This window comes from Symphalangus syndactylus, chromosome 15, assembly GCF_028878055.3.
Source record: "Symphalangus syndactylus isolate Jambi chromosome 15, NHGRI_mSymSyn1-v2.1_pri, whole genome shotgun sequence".
Taxonomy (NCBI): Eukaryota; Metazoa; Chordata; class Mammalia; order Primates; family Hylobatidae; genus Symphalangus; species Symphalangus syndactylus.
Window position 1 is genome coordinate 27,191,380 of NC_072437.2, and position 20,115 is coordinate 27,211,494.

Genomic DNA, 20,115 nt, shown 5'->3' on the forward strand with positions numbered 1-20,115 from the left:
GACATAAAAACAAATATTGCATGACTCCACTTACATGAGACTATGAGATAGTCAAATTCATAGAGACCCCTGGTTACCAGGGGTTGGGAGGGGAGAATAGGGAGTTACTGTTTGGTGGGCACAATGTATCAGTTTTGCAAGGTATAAAGCTTCTGAGAATGGATGGTGGTGATGGTCACAGAACAATGTGAATGTACTTAATGCCACTGCACTGCATATTTAAAAATGGTCAAGGTGGTCAAATTTATGTTACGTGTATGTTACCACAATTTCTAAAACATAATTTTTAAAAAAACTAGGCAGAGGATTTGGACAAAAGCAAAAGGCAACCATTTTTTGGTCTTGAACAAAGAAATGCCAGACTCAAAATACCTGTGTTCTAAGAAGATGAAGTTGGCAATAGGTGCTGCTGGGTTGAAACAGGAGGAGACAGATCAAAACCCCCTTGGAGGAATCCCATCAGGACAGGTCAGGACCTCCCATCGGATTGCAGAAAAAGGACTAGAAAGAGAATCTTATATTTAGGTGAGTGTAAGGTATAGAACAAATTCAGAGGAGCTGAATTTAAGAACAGTTGGCCAAGGAGAATATAATTTTTAAGATAAATGACAAATAGGCATATGTATATTAAAAAATGAAATTCAGCCAGGTGCAGTGGCTCACACCTCTAATCCCAGCACTTTGGGAGGCCAAGGCAGGTGGATCACCTGCAGTCAGGAGTTTCAGACCAGCCTGGCCAACGTGGCGAAACCCTGTCTCTACTAAAAATACAAAATTTATCTGAGCATGGTGATGGGTGCCTGTAATCCCAGCTACTTGGGAGGCTGAGGCAGGAGAATCGCTTGAACTCAGGAGGCAGAGGTTGCAGTGAGCCGAGATCATGCCACTGTACTCCAGCCTGGGCGACAGAGCGAGACTCCATCTAAAAAAAAAAAAACCAGAAAATGAAATCCACTAATTTTGTAGAAGAGTGCTTATAAAATATATGAGAGTAGAAGATTGGATTTATCATGTGGGAGATTTACATTTTATTCACAACTATTTGAATGGGTATAAATATCATCTGCTTGGTTATTGAGTGTCTCCTGGTGTAATAGCCAGTCTGATCCCTCTCACAGGTTTATCATTCTATAAAAAAGGTAGAGACAATAGCAGAATTTCTCTTCCCGAGGGTTGTATATTTTGCAGCTCCCCAGGTGCCATTTTAGCATGCTCTTTTACAAATGAGTTTCTAACTCAGAAAAGTAGTTACATTCTTCCTTAGAGGGTTTCTTTGGCATAAGCATTTATTGTAACAAATTTTTAAAATGCAATAAGCTGTATTTAAGTAATGGGATGCCAGTTCTGACTTCCCCAAGAAAAACAATTGTGGATATGGTAAATGGTGAGAAAGGAGAAGATAAATTTTAGTCTAGCACGAATAGTTTTGCTTTGTCAACAAAAAGCAGGCAAAAGTCAAGTGCGTTTGCTCTTTTTCTCTTCTGAAAGTATTCAGCTGATGAAAATTCTGATTGTAGAACCTTCTCTTCTGCTTTAGTTTCAGTTGAAGAAACTCCAGGTTGGCCCACAACCCTCTCGGTAGTCATGGGAACACTGGTGGCTTTAGTTGGTCTTTTTGTGCTGCTGGCTTTTCTTCAATATAGAAGACTTCGAAAAGGATATACACCCCTAATGGAGACACATTTAAGCAGCAAGAGATACACGGAAGAAGCCTAGGGTGCTCATGCCTTACCTAAGAGAAGAGGCTGGCCAAGCCACAGTTCTGACCCTGACGATAAAGGAACTAATCCTCACTGTTCCTTCTTGAGTTGAAGATCTTTGACACAGGTTCTTCTCTAGTGATGATGATCTCATTCAGAAGATGCTTAGCTGTAGTTTCCTCTTTGCTTGCTGGTTTAACAAACCCAAGCTAAAGTGCTTGAGGCTACCTCTATCTTCAAATAAAGGTAGACCTGACAATTTGTGATATCTAATAATAACCCCCCATATTGATTAAGCCTCCTCCTTTTCTGAAAGCTTTTAAAAAAACAGAAAAATCCCAAAACATTGATCTAGGGGAGTCATTTAAATTTGCAGGTCAGTGCAATGTGAGACCTGGCCAAGACCATGCATCAATCTTTCCTAGCCCCAGTGTCTTTATGGGTAATGGCATGGAGGTGGGAGGTTGAAAGTGCTAGAAGAATCTCCAAGATCCCTTTTAGCTATAAACATCTCTGCTTCTAGGCACCCTCCTGATTGTCCTCCTTGGGCTTCTTTTTCTTCTTTTCTCTATCTTTTTCCTCTCCAGCTTAGAAGATGAGAATAAGCCTTGTTTTCTTTACAGGATGGAAAATGACTAAATGAAGGATCAATTCCGCTCTATTGTGTAAATTAGATTTTACGGATTTTACTTAAAATCTGCGGTTTTAAACAGTAGACCTATATTACAGGATTCAATAGCTGGATACACATTGATTCTATAGTAATAAATAGAGAAGATAATAAAATTATAGAGTTTCCTGGTTAGTTGATATACTACTGTAAATCTATTAACAAATACAGAATTACTCTTTCCAAGGAAGGCTGACTGAAGGCCGGTGAGGCTACAAACCTGAACATGAGACAATTTGACTTGAGTCCCATTACTCTGAGGTCTCTTTGACTGATCCTGAACCAATTTCTTTACTAGGTAGCCTCAGATGAAAAATTTTTCCCACATAATGCACTTGGCTTATTTTTAAGCATTGATGTTAGATTCATTAATGTTGCCGTATACTCACAGTTACTTATGAATGCTGATCAATTAAGTCTTATCATTTGAAAGCAAACCATCTGTACAAAACATGACAATTCAGAATTAAGTGGTTATATTCTGCTATGCAATCATCAGATCATGAGAAATAAGAATGGGGCAATCTTTACTACGATGTTCAGACTTATCGTGATGGACCCCACTTCAGAGAAGTTAATGGCTCTTGAGATTTCCAGGCACATTTCATCTGCTCATAACTGGTTTCTGTGCATCAGGAGTGAGACTGACGTTCTAGGGCGTGGCTTGTCTGTCGAGGCCCCTCTCTGCTGGAATGAATGTCTGTAAAGAATGGGTGTTAAGAGGTCCCTGGAGCTGCCTTCTACATAAGGGGTCCTAGAGGGTGCAAGACTCACCCTAGAGGGTGCAAGTTTACCCCATGCAATAGGACTGCTAAAGCCAGAGAAATGGACAAAGCCCAGTTGAAACTGAATTTGAGTTTGAATCTCATAAAATTACAGGTGCATCTGAGAGCAGGCTCAGTGGTGAAGATCAAGATAGCCCGGAGTCCTTCATGGGGATAAAGCACTGCTTGGGCTTTTTAGCTTCAGCCACATGCATACCTCTCAATTCCTGCCACTAACAATATTGATGGAAAATACAGCACTGTATCTTTCACATGCTCCACTCTGGAAGGTTTATGCTGTGAGCTCAGGACAGTTGGGGAACACATTTTTAAATCTTGGTTTTAAACAAAAAGAGAAATTTATGAAAATGAAGATATAATTGTGCATGGTACATATATTTCTGAAAAGTTATGTATAAATCAATTATGTTAAAAGCACCAGGAGAAGTTACTTTTTATAGGTGAACTATTGTGAATAATTTCGTAAGGCAAATAACCACCTCTAGCTTACCTGTCAGGTATATCAGAATTCTCATATATCATATTCTCACAAGATTTGGTTAAAGCAAGATCTATCTTAGGTAGAAAAAAATAGTAATCGATTATACTTAGCTACTTTTATCTATAGTGTGGGCAACTTTTTATAACTATTATGTTTTATAATGTCTTCCTGAGAGAATTTCCTAATTTTGTAGTTCATATAAGAGAAATACAATTTTCTAGCATTTTCTGACCTTACAATAAATCAATTATGAATGCATTTTAACAAATATTAAGGTAGGATAAACCAACAGAATAGAAATTTGGTATTTACTTACATTGAATATCATGCAAATAAACTCAGAAAATGTCACCAAATACTGTGGGCTATATTTCTCAATGATAGGGGGAAGAATTCAACCTTGAAGAAATGACCAGATCACTTTACTGCTTATATCTTTAGTATTAGAAAAACTGCATGTATGATTTTAATAGAAATGCTTTTTATAAAGCTAATATTCAGAAATGGGATAAAATGCAATAACATCTTTCCTTTGTGCATTAAATTGTCTTCTAATTCTAAAATTGACATTTGTATCTTGCTTAGGATTTAACATTGTTAATTATAATGCTTTTAATGAGTAGTTTTAATCTCACATTATTAAGAAGTAGAAAACTTACTAAAAAGGAAACTAAAAATAAATGTTGTTTTGCAGATTATTGTTTGTCTTTTGAGGATTATTGTTTTTTAATTTGTGTGCATCAATTCCCGTCTTTTGGGCACTCAACATGTATATTGAAATATATATACATGTAAAATATAATAACAACCTCAGTCTGAAAAATAATCTCTTAAACCGATATGCTATTTTCTGGTGAGTTTCCAAACAATTGCTGTTTTCTGAATCTGTATTGAACAGGTGGGAAAATGAGAGCCAGCCTTTCCTCAGGTGAAGTTACTTCTGATATCCCCACAGTCTAGTGACTAATCCTGGGGCGGAAGCAGGCGGCTACTTCAAGTGACCAACCAGGGAAGAGAGGTCCTGCAGCAGCTAACTTGGTGATCCCCCAGATAAGCCTTCGAGATGGGTCAATTTGTTGGAGGCCCCCAGAAGAAGAAAGTTAGAAGCAATGTGGTAATGGTTATGTGAGGTTTGCTTCCACATCTAGACTTGAAGTTAAAGGTCAGGTTGTACACCCCTCTGTACAGCTACACAGTCATTATATCAAAGCACCTTGCCTTAAGTACTCAGAGAATGTTGATGGTTGATATACGTGCATAAATGAACTAATTCACCCCTAGTAGGAGGTAATTACTTTCTCTAATGCAATGGCAAAAATCTAAGGTTGAAGCTCTTCCTCTTTCTATAGTGCCTTACTTATCCTGAGTACTTTATAAATATTCTTTGAATGAATAAGTGAATGAATAAACTAATCTCAAAGTAGAATGTTTCATTCAGAGCTTCTGACATCTGTTTTAAGATGTACTGGATAAAACAGAAGATCCCTGCCATGAAGTTACCATACAACCTATCCTTCAGATTTTGAATTGCACATATGCTAGATAGAATTATACTCTATGCAACCTGACACAAGGAGACACTCTTCAGGTGTATTTGCTTTCTAGATGTATCTTCTTCCTACTATTGGTAGGCCTTAATTCTACCATTTTTAGGGACTAGGATAGGAAGATTTCCACTCACCTCTCCTCTAAGTCCTCACACATGCCATTTTAGGATCCTCCACTGTCTGATATCCTAAAAGCTTTGTTTCAGTGGAAGGAGTTAGTGGACAAATTATTTAGTCGGGCAAACCAATGCCTCTCTCACACTGATGGACTCAAGCAGCAATTGCTTTAGAAACTCTCCAAAGATGACAATACTTTGACTTTAGTCATAACAGCAGTTCAAGCTGAAAAAAACCCTTATGCATTTAATTCTGCTTTGGCAGGTCATTAAATGAGATCTTGAAAACCATACACAAGAATATTATGAACTAGAAAAAGTTTTCTAAAACAAAACAAAGTTAAAAGGTTCCTATTCCATACTTGCATGCTCTGTATAATTTTCACCACAGCTGCATGTTTGATAGAAACCATTGACCCACTTATGTTATTTGTCCCATCAACTTTAGTCAGACTTCTTTAATATGACTGAATTTGGTCATTCTGTTAGCCATTTTCTGCTCTTTTGGCATTTTATGAACAAACTAAAACTATCACAGCGCCTTCCAAGTATAATTGTACTGGTTGTAAATAATGCTAAGTAGAGATGCTTGAGCTTGGCCTTCTTTATTAAAACAACAGATTTCACTGCCGGAGTTATGCACCCTGATTATTCCTTCACTTTGTATGTTATTGAGGGTTTCTGAATTTGCAATTAGCCCAATGACCGATCTTGATTACAGGGGAGTGGAATTAGGCTTACAATAAAGCAAAACCTGCCCTCTTGTGTTTTATTAGAAAATTGCACAATGTAGTAAAGTTCTTAAAGATATTTTCCTCTTCCATGGTTGATTGCCTACCCAGAGTGGAAAAAAAGGCTGGAAGATTTGCCATGAATTCAGAAATCAGAACAGATAAAGCACAATATTTAGAAAGAAACAGTTTCCTACATGGCCTCTCACGATTCCCCGTTTAATCTATTTTGAAATGTTAAATGTTTACCAGTAAGCCAGAAGACTATACTTTCAGGGATCATTTCTGTAGTTTGTTACCAGTAAGCCAGAAAAGTTTAGAGGAACATTTCAGGCCACTGGGCAAAAACGCTTTTAGGCTTGGCAAACACACACAGAATATAATTTAGTTAAATATTATTTATATGATCACATTGCAGCTGGAAATTGGGGAAACTTATTTTTTCTATTAAAAACCATCATCAACAAGAAAAATTTGGGAAAAGTTTTTTAAAACAAATGTTGGATCAATGTATTAAAACTATATATACATATTTGAACTCAGGTGTGGGTGTGAGCAGTGTCTGAAGATGTCCTTTAGTGTGGAAAATTCGCTTTTCAAAACTGGGAGCCCATGGTGGCTTTATATTAGGTGACTGATAAACTCAAACGATAAAGAAAACATGGCCTCTTTCTAGTTTTTATAAACCTTTCCCCTCTAGGGAAATATACAGGTAAAGATTAAAGAGAAATACATGCACATGTAATTTATTTGCTTATTCTGGCTAGTTTTGTTTGTCAGAAAATTGGGGCTTCGATTTTCCAGCTATGTCTACCTGCTATTCTTTTCTGGTGGTTCTCTCTGGAAGAAGATTACAGACCTGGTGATAGTCATTGTTTTTATGGAGAGAAAGGAAAGGGAAAAACGTAAGTGAAGAAACTGAAGAGTTTGATTTGAAACACATCAAATTCTGACAGAAGATGCAGTCTTTCCTTGAGAAGAACCATTTGCTTATTCCCTATTGATACACTATATAGCATACTTTGCTGAAGACCTATTTTCCAATGCAGCAAATGTATTATTATTTTAAATTATTATTATTATTTTTTGAGATGGAGTCTCACTCTGTTGCCCAGGCTGGAGTGCAGTGGCGAGATCTTGACTCACTGCAACCTCTGCCTCCCAGGTTCGAGCAATTCTCCAGCCTCAGCCTCCTGAGTAGCTGGGACTCCAGGTGCACACCAGCATGCCATGCTAATTTTTGTACTTTAAGTAGAGATGGGGTTTTGCCATGTTGGCCAGGCTGGTCTCCAACTCCCGACCTCTGGTGATCCACTTGCCTGGACCACCCAAAGTGCTGGAAATATAGGTGTGAGCCACCGTGCCCCACCCGATATTATTATTTAATAATACTACTTAAGGTTTCATTTCCAGTATTTTTGTTTTTTCAAATAGCAAGATTTGTCTTGATTATTGCCACTAATCAGTTTTTCCTTCCTAAAATTATTTTTGTATTTTGAGTCTTGCATTTCATATCAAGGAGGTGTGCACAGCAGAAACATGTATGTGTTGGTGCTTTAAGTCATTAGGCTCATTTGTATGAGCAAATGACTGGTCTTGAAAACAGAAACGTAATCTCTATAATAATCCGTGCAGTTAGCTATTTCTTCTTTTTCTCTTCTTCCACTGTGGCAAGCACACAACTTTCAGGCTTTCCTAGCTTGAAGTCTGATTTGAGCTGCCCATTTTCTTTTCATTTTAGGCATTTTACAATTCCGAGACTTGTAGCATTTTTATAAACTCAAGGTCATTTTCCTTCTTTCTGTGCATATCTCTCCTCACTGATGTCCTCTTATCAAGATGCAGGCTTCTTTGTGTTTTTAACATTTTTACTTGAGATATTTCCAACCCTTTGATTCCGTGCTGACTCTAAATCGTTTGCTGTCAGCTACACTTAGTGCAGATCTGGTGCGTCTCGGCTGCCGCTCAGTCCGCTGAGCTCTTGAGAGCATTATCAGTCCTCTCCAACAATCAAAGGGCTCTTGCAACCCAGTAACATGCAAATTTGTTCTTTATCTGCTTCAGTCTGTCACAGCGCACATTTTGCAGCTTAGCTGCACAAAAGCAGGCGTGAAAAAAATCATTCTGAAGTTGACGCTGGGAGTAATGGGTGTAAATTCATTGTTTTTAAGCAACAGCTACTCACAACATGCAATTACAGTGAACTCACCTTGCAACTAGATGGCTGCCTTAGAGCTGGTTTCCCCTTGCTGGAGAGATGATGCAATTGAGTGGCTTTTATCACAGGGCAATCCGCTCACCCTTGTTGTACTTGTCAGCAGGTAACCCCTCTGCTGCTCTCTGGGTTTGCCCAGGCTTCTGGGTGTGTGCTTAACTGTACACAGTCCCAGGAGAAAACAAATCCTCTTCTAGGTGTGGCAGCTCCTTCCCTGTTTATGTCTGTCAGCTTCCCCAACTAGAACTTGTTCCTTTCCAATGAACACTAAGAATGCCACCAGGAAATATTAATATCAAAAAGCCCACTATATTTTTTTTCTACTTGAACCACCAATAAGTGACTTGACCTCCCTGTAGGAAATCTCTGGAAGTCTAAGATAAGGGTTCTTGGCTCCCATGAATAACGTGGTCTTTCCTGAGCCCAGTGACAAGTTAGTTTCAATACACTCCGGCGTAATTGTAATTTTCTCTGTAGAAGCGAGCGCTGAGTCTGTGGTCAGGGAGGGTTCTCAAGGGATATTTTCAATGGCAAAGGGGCACTTTGGGAATAAAATATGAACTTCCAGCCGATGTTAGGAGAGAGTTTTTTCTTTTTCCTTTTCATTTCTTTCTTTTTTTCATGGTAAGAGAAATGTAACATAAAATTTGCCATCTGAACCTTTTTAAAGTGTACAATTGAGTGGCATTCAGCACGTTTACAATATTGTACAACCGTTACCACCATGTTTCCAGAACTTTTTCATCATCCCAAATAGAACTCTGTACTGTTAAAAGAAAACTTCGGACAAATTAAATTTGATGGAATTTAACTGAGCGAAAAGAAGAATTAGCCGTTCGTGAATCGGGCCGCTGGGATTGGCCAACACTCAGCTATTGTTACAGGCTGCATACTCCTAAGTTCGGTTTTCAGTCTCGTCTTCCTATTAAGCTAGGTTAGGTTTGTCCACAAGGACTCAAATATAGCAGTACGCAGTCCTTCTCAGGCCATATCTAGTTCGCTTTAACCGTACCCATTAAACGGTAATTCCCTCCCCTGCCTCCTCCCACCAGCCTCTGGCAACCTCCAACAAGGCTTTGGGAAGTTCCTTCCATCTCCATCCTGAGACCCTCAGCTCTGTGATTTGGATGGGAATCTAACTGTCGTAAACAAATTACTCTATTCCAGACCCTTGGCCATGGTGTCTCAGCCATGAATATGAAACCGAAAGCCAAATAATGGAAAGGCACTTTTGCTGAGGGTTCTGAGAAATGAGGCCCAAAGACCAGGTCTCACCCCTGAGTCACATGACGTGAAGATGTGAGCGCTGGAAATGTAGCAGCCATCTTACCTGCTAGAGGGTTTATAGTGGCCACTTTTTTTTAAACTTTAATTTAATTTAGAAGTGGCCACTTAAAAAAATGAATTTAGACCAGTTTGAGTTGGGTGTTTCTCTTACAAGATAAATAATCTTAACTAATGAACTCATCTTCAGGGAATTTAAAAAGAAAATGAGGAAACAGAAGCATTGGCTTGCTTGCTTATTTATTTATTTGTAGATATCATATTCCATGTTTTTAAGTGAGTAAAAAAATTTTTTTTCTTTGTTCTTTACAGATTGCAAGAAACGGAGTGATGTAGCAATTCATAGTGAAGGATGCCAGCAATATACAGAAACAGGAACACGTAGTGGTTCAGCATGGCCTCTGGTGGCAGACAGAGAATGGGCATTTAAATTCTAGCTCAATCATTTATTTAGCATGTAATTTTTCTTTCGCTTGTATTTTCTAACTGCTCTGGACTTCAGTTTCCCTGTCTGCAGAAGGATGTTATGCCCCTCTTGTTCCATTTACACACACACACAGAGGCTGTTGTTAGAACGGATTGAGTTAATCTATGTAACTTCTTCAGAACAGTGCCTGTCATTAAATGGGGTGGTTTAAACAACGGAAATGTATTTCTCACAGTTTGGAGGCTGGAAATCCAAGATCAAGGTGTCGGTAGGGTTGGTTTCTCCTGAGGCCTTTCTTCTTAGCTCACAGGTAGTCATGCTTTTGCTGCCTCTTCCGTCTTTCCTCTGTGCATCTGCACATGCCTGGGGTCTTTCTGTGTGTCCAACTTTCCTCTTCTCATAAGGGCACTGGCCAGGTTGGATTAGGACCCATCCTAACAGCCTCATTTTAACTTTCTCATCTCTTTAAAGGTCCTGGCTCCAAATATGGTTCCTTTCTGAGGTACTGGGGGTTGAGACTTTAACATATGAATTTTGGGATTCAGCTTGAAACAGAAGTTGCTCAATAATATTTAGGTTTTTTTTGAAGTTTTAGATCTGGGGTTACACATGCTTGTTTGTTACATGAATATTACATGTGTAATGGTGAGGACTGGGCTTCTGGTGTACTCATCACCCAAATATTGAACATTGTACCCAATGGGTAACTTTTCAACCCTCCCTTCCCTTCCACTCTCCCTGCTTTTGGGTTCCTAGTATCTGTTATCTCCTTCTTCATGTCCATGTGTGCCCATTGTTTAGCTTCCACTTATAAGTGAGAATATATGATATTTGATCTTCTGCTTCTGAGTTCACTTAGAATAGTAGTCTCCAGTTCCACCCATGTTGCTGCAAAGGACATGCTTCATTGTTTTTTTATGGCTGCATAGTATTCCATGGTGTGTATGTACCACCTTTTCTTTTTTTTTTTTTTTCGAGACAGAGTCTTGCTCTGTCACCCAGGCTGGGGTGCAGTGGTGCAATCTCGGCTCACTGCAAGCTCCGCCTCCTGGGTTCATGCCATTCTCCTGCCTCAGCCTCCCGAGTAGCTGGGACTACAGGTGCCCACCACCACGCCCGGCTAATTTGTTGTTGTTGTATTTTTAGTAGAGATGGGGTTTCACCGTGTTAGCCAGGATGGTCTCGATCTCCTGACCTTGTGATCTGCCTGCCTCGGCCCCCCAAAATGCTGGGATTACTGGTGTGAGCCACCGCACCTGGCCATGTACCACCTTTTCTTTATCCAACCCACCACTGGTGGACACTTAGTTAGTTTCATGACTTTGCTATTGTGAATAGTGCTGTGATAACCATCTGAGTGCAGGTGTCTTTTTTATAGGCTTTCTTTTCCTTTGGATAGATGCCGAGTAGTGAGATTGCTGGGTTGAATAGTAGTTCTATTTTTAATTCTTTGAGATATTCTCATACTCTATGTTTTCCATAGAGGGCTGAACTAATTTACATTTCCACCGGCAGCGTAGAAGCGTTCCCTTTTCTCCACATCCAAGCCAACATCGTTGTTGTGTGGCTTTTTAATAATAGCCATTCTGCTGTAGTCCCAGCACTTTGGGAGGCCAAGGCAGGCAGATCACTTGAGGTCAGGAGTTCAAGAACAGCCTGGCCAACATGGTGAAATCCCTTTTCTACTAAAAAAAAAAAAAAAAAAAAAAAAAAAAAATTAGCTGGTTGTGGTTGGGGGCACCTGTAAAACCAGCTACTCGGGAGGCTGAGGGAGGAGAATTGCTTGAACCTGGGAGGTAGAGGTTGTGGTGAGCTGATATCGCACCACTGCACTCTGCCCCGGGTGATAGAGCAAGACTCCATCTCGAATATATATATATATGTCCATTCTGATTAGTGTAAGGTGATATCTTAGTATGGTTTTAATTTGCATTTCTCTAATGATTAGTAATGTTGAGCATTTTTTCATGTGTTTGTTGGCTTGTTGGCTACTTGAATTTCTTCTTTTGTAAATGTTGTTATTATTTGTAAAATCTTTTGGAATACCTGGTAGGTAAATCCAGTGCAGCAGGTTAAATTTCATGAATCAAGACAAGAACTCCTGGCTTCAGAACTCAAATATAGGCTCTTCAGGGTATGTAAAGATATTTGAAAAGCTAAGTGGGTCTTAGCTCTGTAAGCTCATTGCTCTTTCATTCACGGCAGAAGAACCTGTGTGATTTTTTGGTGCTCAGGTGGCTCACTGAGGTACAGGTGGTTCCAGTTGGCATCAAGATCTCTCACCACTGAGTGAGAAATGAAGAAAAGGAAGAGAGTGGCAGAGAGGGAAGCACTTCAAGGAGATCCAACCATCCTGCTAAGCCCCAAAGGGCACCACTGCCTTTTCCACTTGGTGGAGAGAGAACTGGAATGTAAATGGTGTGAGAAATGTTAAATGTGAGTAAACTTTAAGCAATTGACATGGTGCTTCTGCTTCATTACCAATTTCATTTTTTCTGCTAGTGAAGCCAGAGAAAATGTTCCCAGTTTCCAATTCTTTCTAAGAGATGAACAGCTTTAATGGCGGGCTCAGGTTGGACTTACCACAGGCATACTTTGGATAATCAGAGCCTCCCGTTTTTTTGGTTTGCCTCCTGGGCTTAGCTTTGGAGTGGAAGAGAGGCAGAGGGGTTTGGGTGATCGGGAGGAAAAGAGCTGACTAGCTCCTCACCGCTCAATCTGGAGCTTGAGCTATTTACTGCCTTACAAAACAGGCAAGAGAAATGAAGAGTCTTCTCTCTGCTCAGCATGTGTCCAAATCCTTGGAAGCTTTGATTTAGAATTTTAACCTTCCAGAGGTCATTTATTTGTCTTTGTATATTTTGTTGTCTTTCACACATTTGACTGTTGCAGTATAACATATTCTTCCAGAAATTATGCACTGACACTTTTAGCCTGCCTTACAAATTGCACATTGGGTTTGCTTATATCGTTGAACCAATGAAAATTGTGAGCTATGATGTGCTGGGTGTCACCTGTCAGGTAACAGCTCAGTTTCAACAGAATTGTTAAGTTTTTCTCTCCTGCAGTATTTGTGCACCTATTTGAATATTTAATTTAATGTTTACCCCTTAATATTTTAGAAAAGTGAATGCCAAATGAAGCAAAAAAAAAAAAAAAAAAACAAACAAAAACCAAAAAACAACAAAAAGAGAGAGGGAAGGATTAACACTAGTGACAAATTTCACAAATAACACACGTGAGACAAGGATGGAAACCAAGTGGGGGTAGATTTAACTTCATTGGAATGCAAGGTGGTTATCTATGGATTTAATTGTGAAGGAAAAGAATAGAAAGAAATGCAAAGTCCTAAAAATATATCCTCAGAAATTACATCAAAATGGTGAAGTGTAATTAGGAATTTTTGTAAATATTTTAAACTCTCTGGAAATACATATTTATTGTTGAATATTTATTTCCAACTTCTTTGGATATTCACTGTGATTAAAATTAGAATCCGCTGCTCTCAGATACGTGCTATTAGGCCAAGGCTAATTTTAACCTGCAATACTAATCTGAACTATTTTTTTTTCATTAGGCCCTAAAACATAAAAATAATGTCTATTTAAACGAAGGAAATAAGCTATTATACATCTCCCCCCTGCCCCCACTGGAGATTATACACTTCCTGAACAAAATTTAAAGAAACAAAGGCCGATAAAATTTGGCTATTTTACCCCTCATCACTGTTACAAATTCAGTACTTAACAAATGAAAATCCTATTCCTAACCCTGATTAAAAAGGCTCTTTTTTTCCCCCCAAAAAGTAACAGGCATGACTGAGATGGTAACCTTGGGGTCCAGATATGATTACATCTCTTTTTTTCCAGTTAATTGCTATGTGACCAGCTTGCTATACTAGTGAGAAATCTAGAATATCTTTCTGAGCTTTTCCCTCTTGAATTACTCAAAATTGCCTGAGGCTTATGTAGTCCTCAGTCTGATTTCCACCCCTACGAAGGAAGCACTGGTGATTTATTAATCTCCTCTTGCTGTTATTTCTCATTAACCCATGGTGTGGATTTTGAAAGCTGGCTGTAAACAGTTCAGCAGGTGACGCTGATCCACTCTATACTGCAAGGATCACGCGCTGTTCGCTCATTTGTCTACCGCTGCCTTCTCAGGGGTGCTGGACTTTCCCAGTGTACAAGGTGTGGCCTCCTCTGCTGGCAGCTGTTGAGTTCAACTCTCTCAGTGCCACATTCAGGCCTTTCCCAGGGTACCAGTTACCCCAGGGTTTGGCGCCTCTTGTTCCTGAACAAATTGATCCCTTTCCTGCAGAGAAAGGGGTGTGTTTTCTCTTTGGGCCCAGGAATTTTTTCCTTTACAAATCTTAGAACTCAAAATGCTTGATTATACTTCTTTTATGGGTCAATGGCATTGCCTGTTCTTATTTCCAAGAGAGGCAAAACAGGATTTTTTTTTTTTTTTTTGAGACAGAATCTAGCTCTGTTGCCCAGGCTGGTGTGCAGTGGCATGATATTGGCTCACTGCAGCCTCTGCCTCCTGGGTTCAAGCGATTCTCCTGCCTCAGTCTCCCAAGTAGCTACAAGTACAAGCACCTACCACTACACCTGGCTAATTTTTGTATTTTTAGTACAGATAGGGTTTCATCATGTTCAACAGGCTGGTCTTGAACTCCTGACCTCAAGTGATCCACTCGCCTCAGCCTCCCAAAGTGCTGGGATTACAGGCATGAACCACCACACCCAGCCCCAAACAAGATTTTTCATGGGACCCATCCACTCCCAAAGGGATCCAGGCTCAGGGACTCACCTTCCTTAGGATGCCCCAGCTGATGTTCAGGTATCTTTGTCTTTGGAGCAAAGAAAAAGAAATCAACCCACACAACAAAATAAATTCAGTCTCTAATGGAGCATCTGGTTTTATAAGTCAACCCAAATTTTGGATCCTGAATCTCTTCCATGATCATTATAATCCTCTGAATTCTGTAAATATTGGTTATTGACTTTCTAGCAAAATTTCTTTGACTACTCCATGGTTTCTTTTCTGATGGATTATTTACATCATTTTTTCCATCTGTCATTTTCAATTAAAATGAAAATATTCCACAGAGGTGGAAGATGGAGGTAAAGAAGTATCTTTTTTTTGTTCCTAGCTTCTTACTTGCTTTCAAAAAAAATCTTGTTCAACATAAACAGAAGTGATATTAATCACTTAAGCTTGTCCCTATATAGACCGTAGGAAATTTTGTGACTCCTTCTGTTCCTGCCTATCCTTTTTCTTTCTCCCAATTTTCTAATCAGAAGGAAATAATTGTTGGTTACAGAAAAGTAAAAGGACACTAACTGTTATTCACTACTGTTATTCACCGTGTTAGTGGGTAATTTAGTTAGTGATCTATAGTTAACCACTTTATATGGTACATATATACCTTTGCTTTGGGGCATAAGTGTCATGGCAAAGCAGGCATAAAAAATGGTTTTTATTCCTAGCTCATATTTATATCAGAATAAGAACTAAATCTCACCAGATTTTCAATAAGAAGACGTCAGATTGTCTAATAAATGGAGCTTGGATAAATGGCTAACCATTTAAAAAATTATAAAGCTGGCCTCCTAACTTTATTCCTTTCACCAAAATAAATTATAGATGGATTAAAATTTAAATTTAAGAAAGAATATTATGAGAGTACTAGAAGAGAATATAAGTCAATATCTTTATAATGTAACAATAGGAAACACTGCTTCTAAGGATCACACCAAATTAGGAGTCAAAAAGTGAAAGATCAACAGATTTGACACCATTCAAGTGTGAAACATTTATGTTTTGAGCATTGATTATGTGTCGGGCACTATTCTAGAAGCTTAGGATACAAAGTAATGAACAAAACAGAAAAAAAAGATTTCTTTATACTCCACTGGGCTCAGGAGGAGGGGTGAGACAGACAACACACAAACAAGTAAACTACATAATATGCAGTCTGCTGAAAAATTCTTTAGAGAAAAACGTTGGAGAACGGTGCTCAGGAGTGCTCCATATACTCAACTTCCTACTCTACCTTCCTGCTGTGATGTCTAAAGGACAGTTTACACCTAACATGTCCAAAGCTGAGCCCTAGATAGTACGCTCCCCATTCTGTTCCTCTCTGCATTGTCCCATTTCACTGAATGGCAACTCCATCCTTCCACTGGTCAAGCTAAAGTCAGGCTTCTCTCTCTTCCTCACATTCCATGTCTATACCATGAGTAAGTCTAGTCAGTTCTGCCTTTATGTAGCCCCATATGGGGTGTGGATCACGTTTTATCATCTCCAAGCCCCCATCACCTCTCTTCTGGACAACTGTAATTGCCTCCTAAGCAGGTCCTGCCACTGCCCTTTTCCTCACACAGCCTCCCTCAGCAGCAGAAGTCATCCTGTCACTCCCCATTAAAACCCCCCAGCCATGCCCCCCTCACTCAAGAAAAAGTCAAAACCTTACAATGACTTAAAAGACCCATGTGATCTACCTCTCTTCTTCCCTTTCTGAATTCGTTCCTACAGCTCCCACTGTCTTGCTCACTCCATGCCAGTCATGCCGGTTTCCTAGCTGTTCCTCAATAGCATGTTGTGTCTCAGGGCCTTTGCACGTACTGTTCCCTCTCTCTGGAATACTTTTCTCCCTGACACAGGCATGCTTGCTCTCTTACTTCTCTCATGCTTTTACTCAAAAGCTACCTTCTTGGTGGGGTCTTTCCTGACCACCCTGCGTACAATTTGAACTCCCCACCTTGGCACTTCATATCCCTCTCTCTGATTTGTTTTTCCCTCTAACACTTAACATTATCTAACATCCTATCCCTTTCCTTATTCATTTTGTTTATTGTCTGTCTCCCACATATAAAGTAAGCATCATGAATACAATGCCCAGAACAGTGCCTGGCACATAGAAATCATTTATTATATATTATTTGGATAATTGAATAAATAAATAATAACAGTTTAAATTATTTTATTCAGTGACCTTTAGGGAATTGAAGATGCAAATTGGCACCCCAGAAGAAGTTCAAAGCTGGAACTACTAGTTTGGGAACTCATCTGCCGGAAGTGATCACCAAATTGTTAAGACAAAGGTAATGAATTCAACAACATGGTCCTGGATGTCAGGAAAATGGAAAGGATTAAATGGCGAGGAGGGAAAGACAAAGAGCTTGGGGAGAGCCAACATTGTGGGCCCAGAGACAGGAGACTGGGGACAGCTAATCCCAAGTTTTCCATTGGCTAGCAGCTGGATCTTGGGTAAGCAAGGTGACCTCTCGGTGCTTTATTTTGTCCATCTGTAAAACTGGGGAAGGAGGTGTTGGGATTAAATGATCTTGAAGACCCTGTCAAGCTTACAAGGAGAAACTCCAGTAATACAACAGAAAGAACACAGAACACTGAACTAAAATGCAGAGATCTGAGACTAAATTCCTTTTCTAAGCAAGGATTGACTTAATAACATATATGTAAACATTAAAAAAGTTGCTGGCATGTAGAAGGGGTTCAGTGATCATTCACTGAATCTGAACTAATGTTTGTGAATCTGCAGTTCATGTTTTTTTGTGATAAAAAGGAATAGAGGACTGTTTTGTTTCCATGCAATTTTTGCCTCACTTATCCTCAGAAGCTTTGGCTGACAAACGTAAATAAAACGGAAAACAGAGAACAATTAAAAACACCAAAAGGACAACAACAAAGCAGAAGGAACACAAGAATCAATAATACTTTGTTCCTAGCACAGTTTAGTTACAGAGGTGGACACTGAATCTAGCTCTGAGTTTCTTAGCAGCTAAATTAAACCTAAGATTGCATCGCCTTCTATAATCAACAGTAGAGCCTCCTTCCAGGAAGCACACATACTCATTGGTAGGGAAATTTCTTGCACGTAACATATAGTTGGTCATGTCATTATGTCATTACAGAAGGAACACTGATAACTTTGGGCAGTCTCTTCATTCATGGTTTGGTAATTTATTATGAACCAAAAAAACCACAAAGATGGAGTAAAGTGTTTTTGCTTGTTTTTGGATTCAGAGAGTGGGAAAACAAAAGTGTTTTTTGTTTTGTTTTGTTTTGTTTTTTGAGACCGAGTCTTACTCTGTCACCCAGGCTGGGGTGCAGTGGCATGATCTTGACTGACTGCAAGCTCCACCTCCCAGGTTCACGCCATTCTCCTGCCTCAGCCTCCTGAGTAGCTGGGACTACAGGCGCCCATCACCATGCCCGGCTAATTTTTTGTATTTTTAGTAGAGATGGGGTTTCACCGTGTTATCCAGGATGGTTTCGATCTCCTGACCTCGTGATCCGCCCACCTCAGCCTCCCAAAGTGCTTGGATTACCAAAAGTGGTTTTAATATGTAATAATATTATTAGCTGGGCACATACCAGCATGCCCAGCTAATTTTTTAATTTTTAGTAAAGACGAGGTCTTGCTAGCCTCGGCTTCTAGGAGTGTAGGGAAAAACATGAGATCAAAAGTAACCTTAGTTCTCCTTAGCTTTTGGGAACCCTTATATTACTTTTGAACAAAGGACAGTCTCTACTGTTTAGCCCTCAGTTATGAGAATTTCATTCGTCCTAGTGTGAAAACAGAAACAATATTCTTAAGGTATAAAGGCACTACACAACTTGAACGCTTTAAACAGGTGGAGCATCCCAAATCTAAAAATCCCAAATCTGAAATACTCCAAAATCTGAAACCTTTTGAGTGCCGACATGATGCTACCAGTGGAAAATTCCACACCTGACCTCATGTGACAGGTTGCAGCCAAAATGCAGGTGCACAACACATAGTTTGTTTAGCAACCCCAAGGAAAAAAGACCCTCCCATCCCCCTTCGGCTGCAATATATCTTTTCTGAACACGCTCAGATTCTCCTATGCAAACACACCCACAAATGGGGGTAAAATGGTTCAGTGTATACAAACTTTGTTTCATGTTCAAAAATATTAAACATATTATATAAAATTATTATTGGACATACAGACTATGTGTTTAAGGTGTCTATGAAATATAAATGAATGTCATGTTTAGACTTAGGTCCCCGCCATGAGATATCTCATTATGTATATGCAAGTTTTCCAAAATTAGAAAAAATCTGAAATCTGAAACACTTCTTGTCCTAAGCTTTTTTCTTTTCTTCTTTTTTTTCTTTTTTTTCTGTGACAGGGTCTCACTCTGTCACCCAGGCTAGAGTTCAGTGGCGCAATCATGGCTCATTGCAGCCTCAACTTTTTGTGCCCAAGTGATCCTCCCACCTCAGCCTCCTGAGTAGCTGGGACTACAGGCACACACCACCGTGCCCAGCTATTTTTTTTATTAGTTTTACTAGATATGAGGTCTTGCTATGTTGCCCAGGCTGGTTTTGAACTCCCGAGTTCAAGTCCTCCTGCCTCAACCTCCCAGAGTGCTGGAATTACAGGTGTGAGCCCTGGCTCCTGACCTCAAGCATTTTGAATAAGGGTTACTCAATCTGTATACAGAAATGAGTTGTCTCCTCCATTTTGCTCCTGAAAATATTTAACAGAACCTCTCCTTCCCCTTCATACACTATCATATAATTTTTAAAAAATTCTGAAAGATATTATGATTATGTTTCAAGCATTAATGAAAGATTTGCTGGGTTCTTACTAGACTCTTGATTTAGGACTTTATATGCCTTCAGGGAAAGAAAGCAGGGTTTGAAGAAAAGGTAAAATGGGGAGGAAAGTTAAATGACCCAAAAGTCAACTTGAACTTTATAAAGTACTGTACACATGTATTGGTTATTGATGCTGTGTAACAAATGGACAGAAACTTGAAGGTGCAAAACAACAAACATTTATTATCTCATAGTTTCTGTGGGTCTGGAATCCAGGCACAGAATAGCTGGATTTTCTGCTCAGGGTCTCACAAGGCTGCAATGAAGGCAGCAGCCAGGGCTGATGTCTCATCAGAGGCTGGACTGGGGAAGGGTCTGCTTCCCAGCTCACATGGTTATTGGCAGCATTCAGTTCCAGTGGCCTGTTTGACTGAAGGCCTCAGTTACTTGCTTGTTGTCATCTGGATGCTACTGGGCCTTACCGACATTTTTGCTTGTTTATTTAAAGCTAGCAAGGGGGAGAAACTTTTGGCAAGATAAGTATCACAATCTTATATA

General features: G+C 39.5%; 1 protein-coding gene and 1 pseudogene across 2 annotated transcripts in view; both read left to right on the forward strand.

Moving 5' to 3' along the window:
- The window catches only part of DCT (dopachrome tautomerase), a 41,723-nt gene extending 37,911 nt beyond the window's left edge, over nucleotides 1–3,812 (forward strand). Inside the window, exon 8 of one of the 2 annotated variants that reach the window (XM_055244330.2) lies at nucleotides 1,538–3,812. In XM_055244330.2, the coding sequence (XP_055100305.2) occupies nucleotides 1,538–1,716 (179 nt within the window). In that variant the 3' untranslated portion in view covers nucleotides 1,717–3,812. The remainder of the gene's footprint in view (nucleotides 1–1,537) is intronic. The other variant, XM_055244329.2, reaches the window with a different exon arrangement.
- Nucleotides 3,813–6,290: 2,478 nt separating this feature from the next.
- Nucleotides 6,291–6,373, forward strand: LOC129464298 (uncharacterized; annotated as a pseudogene).
- Nucleotides 6,374–20,115: the final 13,742 nt, after the last annotated feature.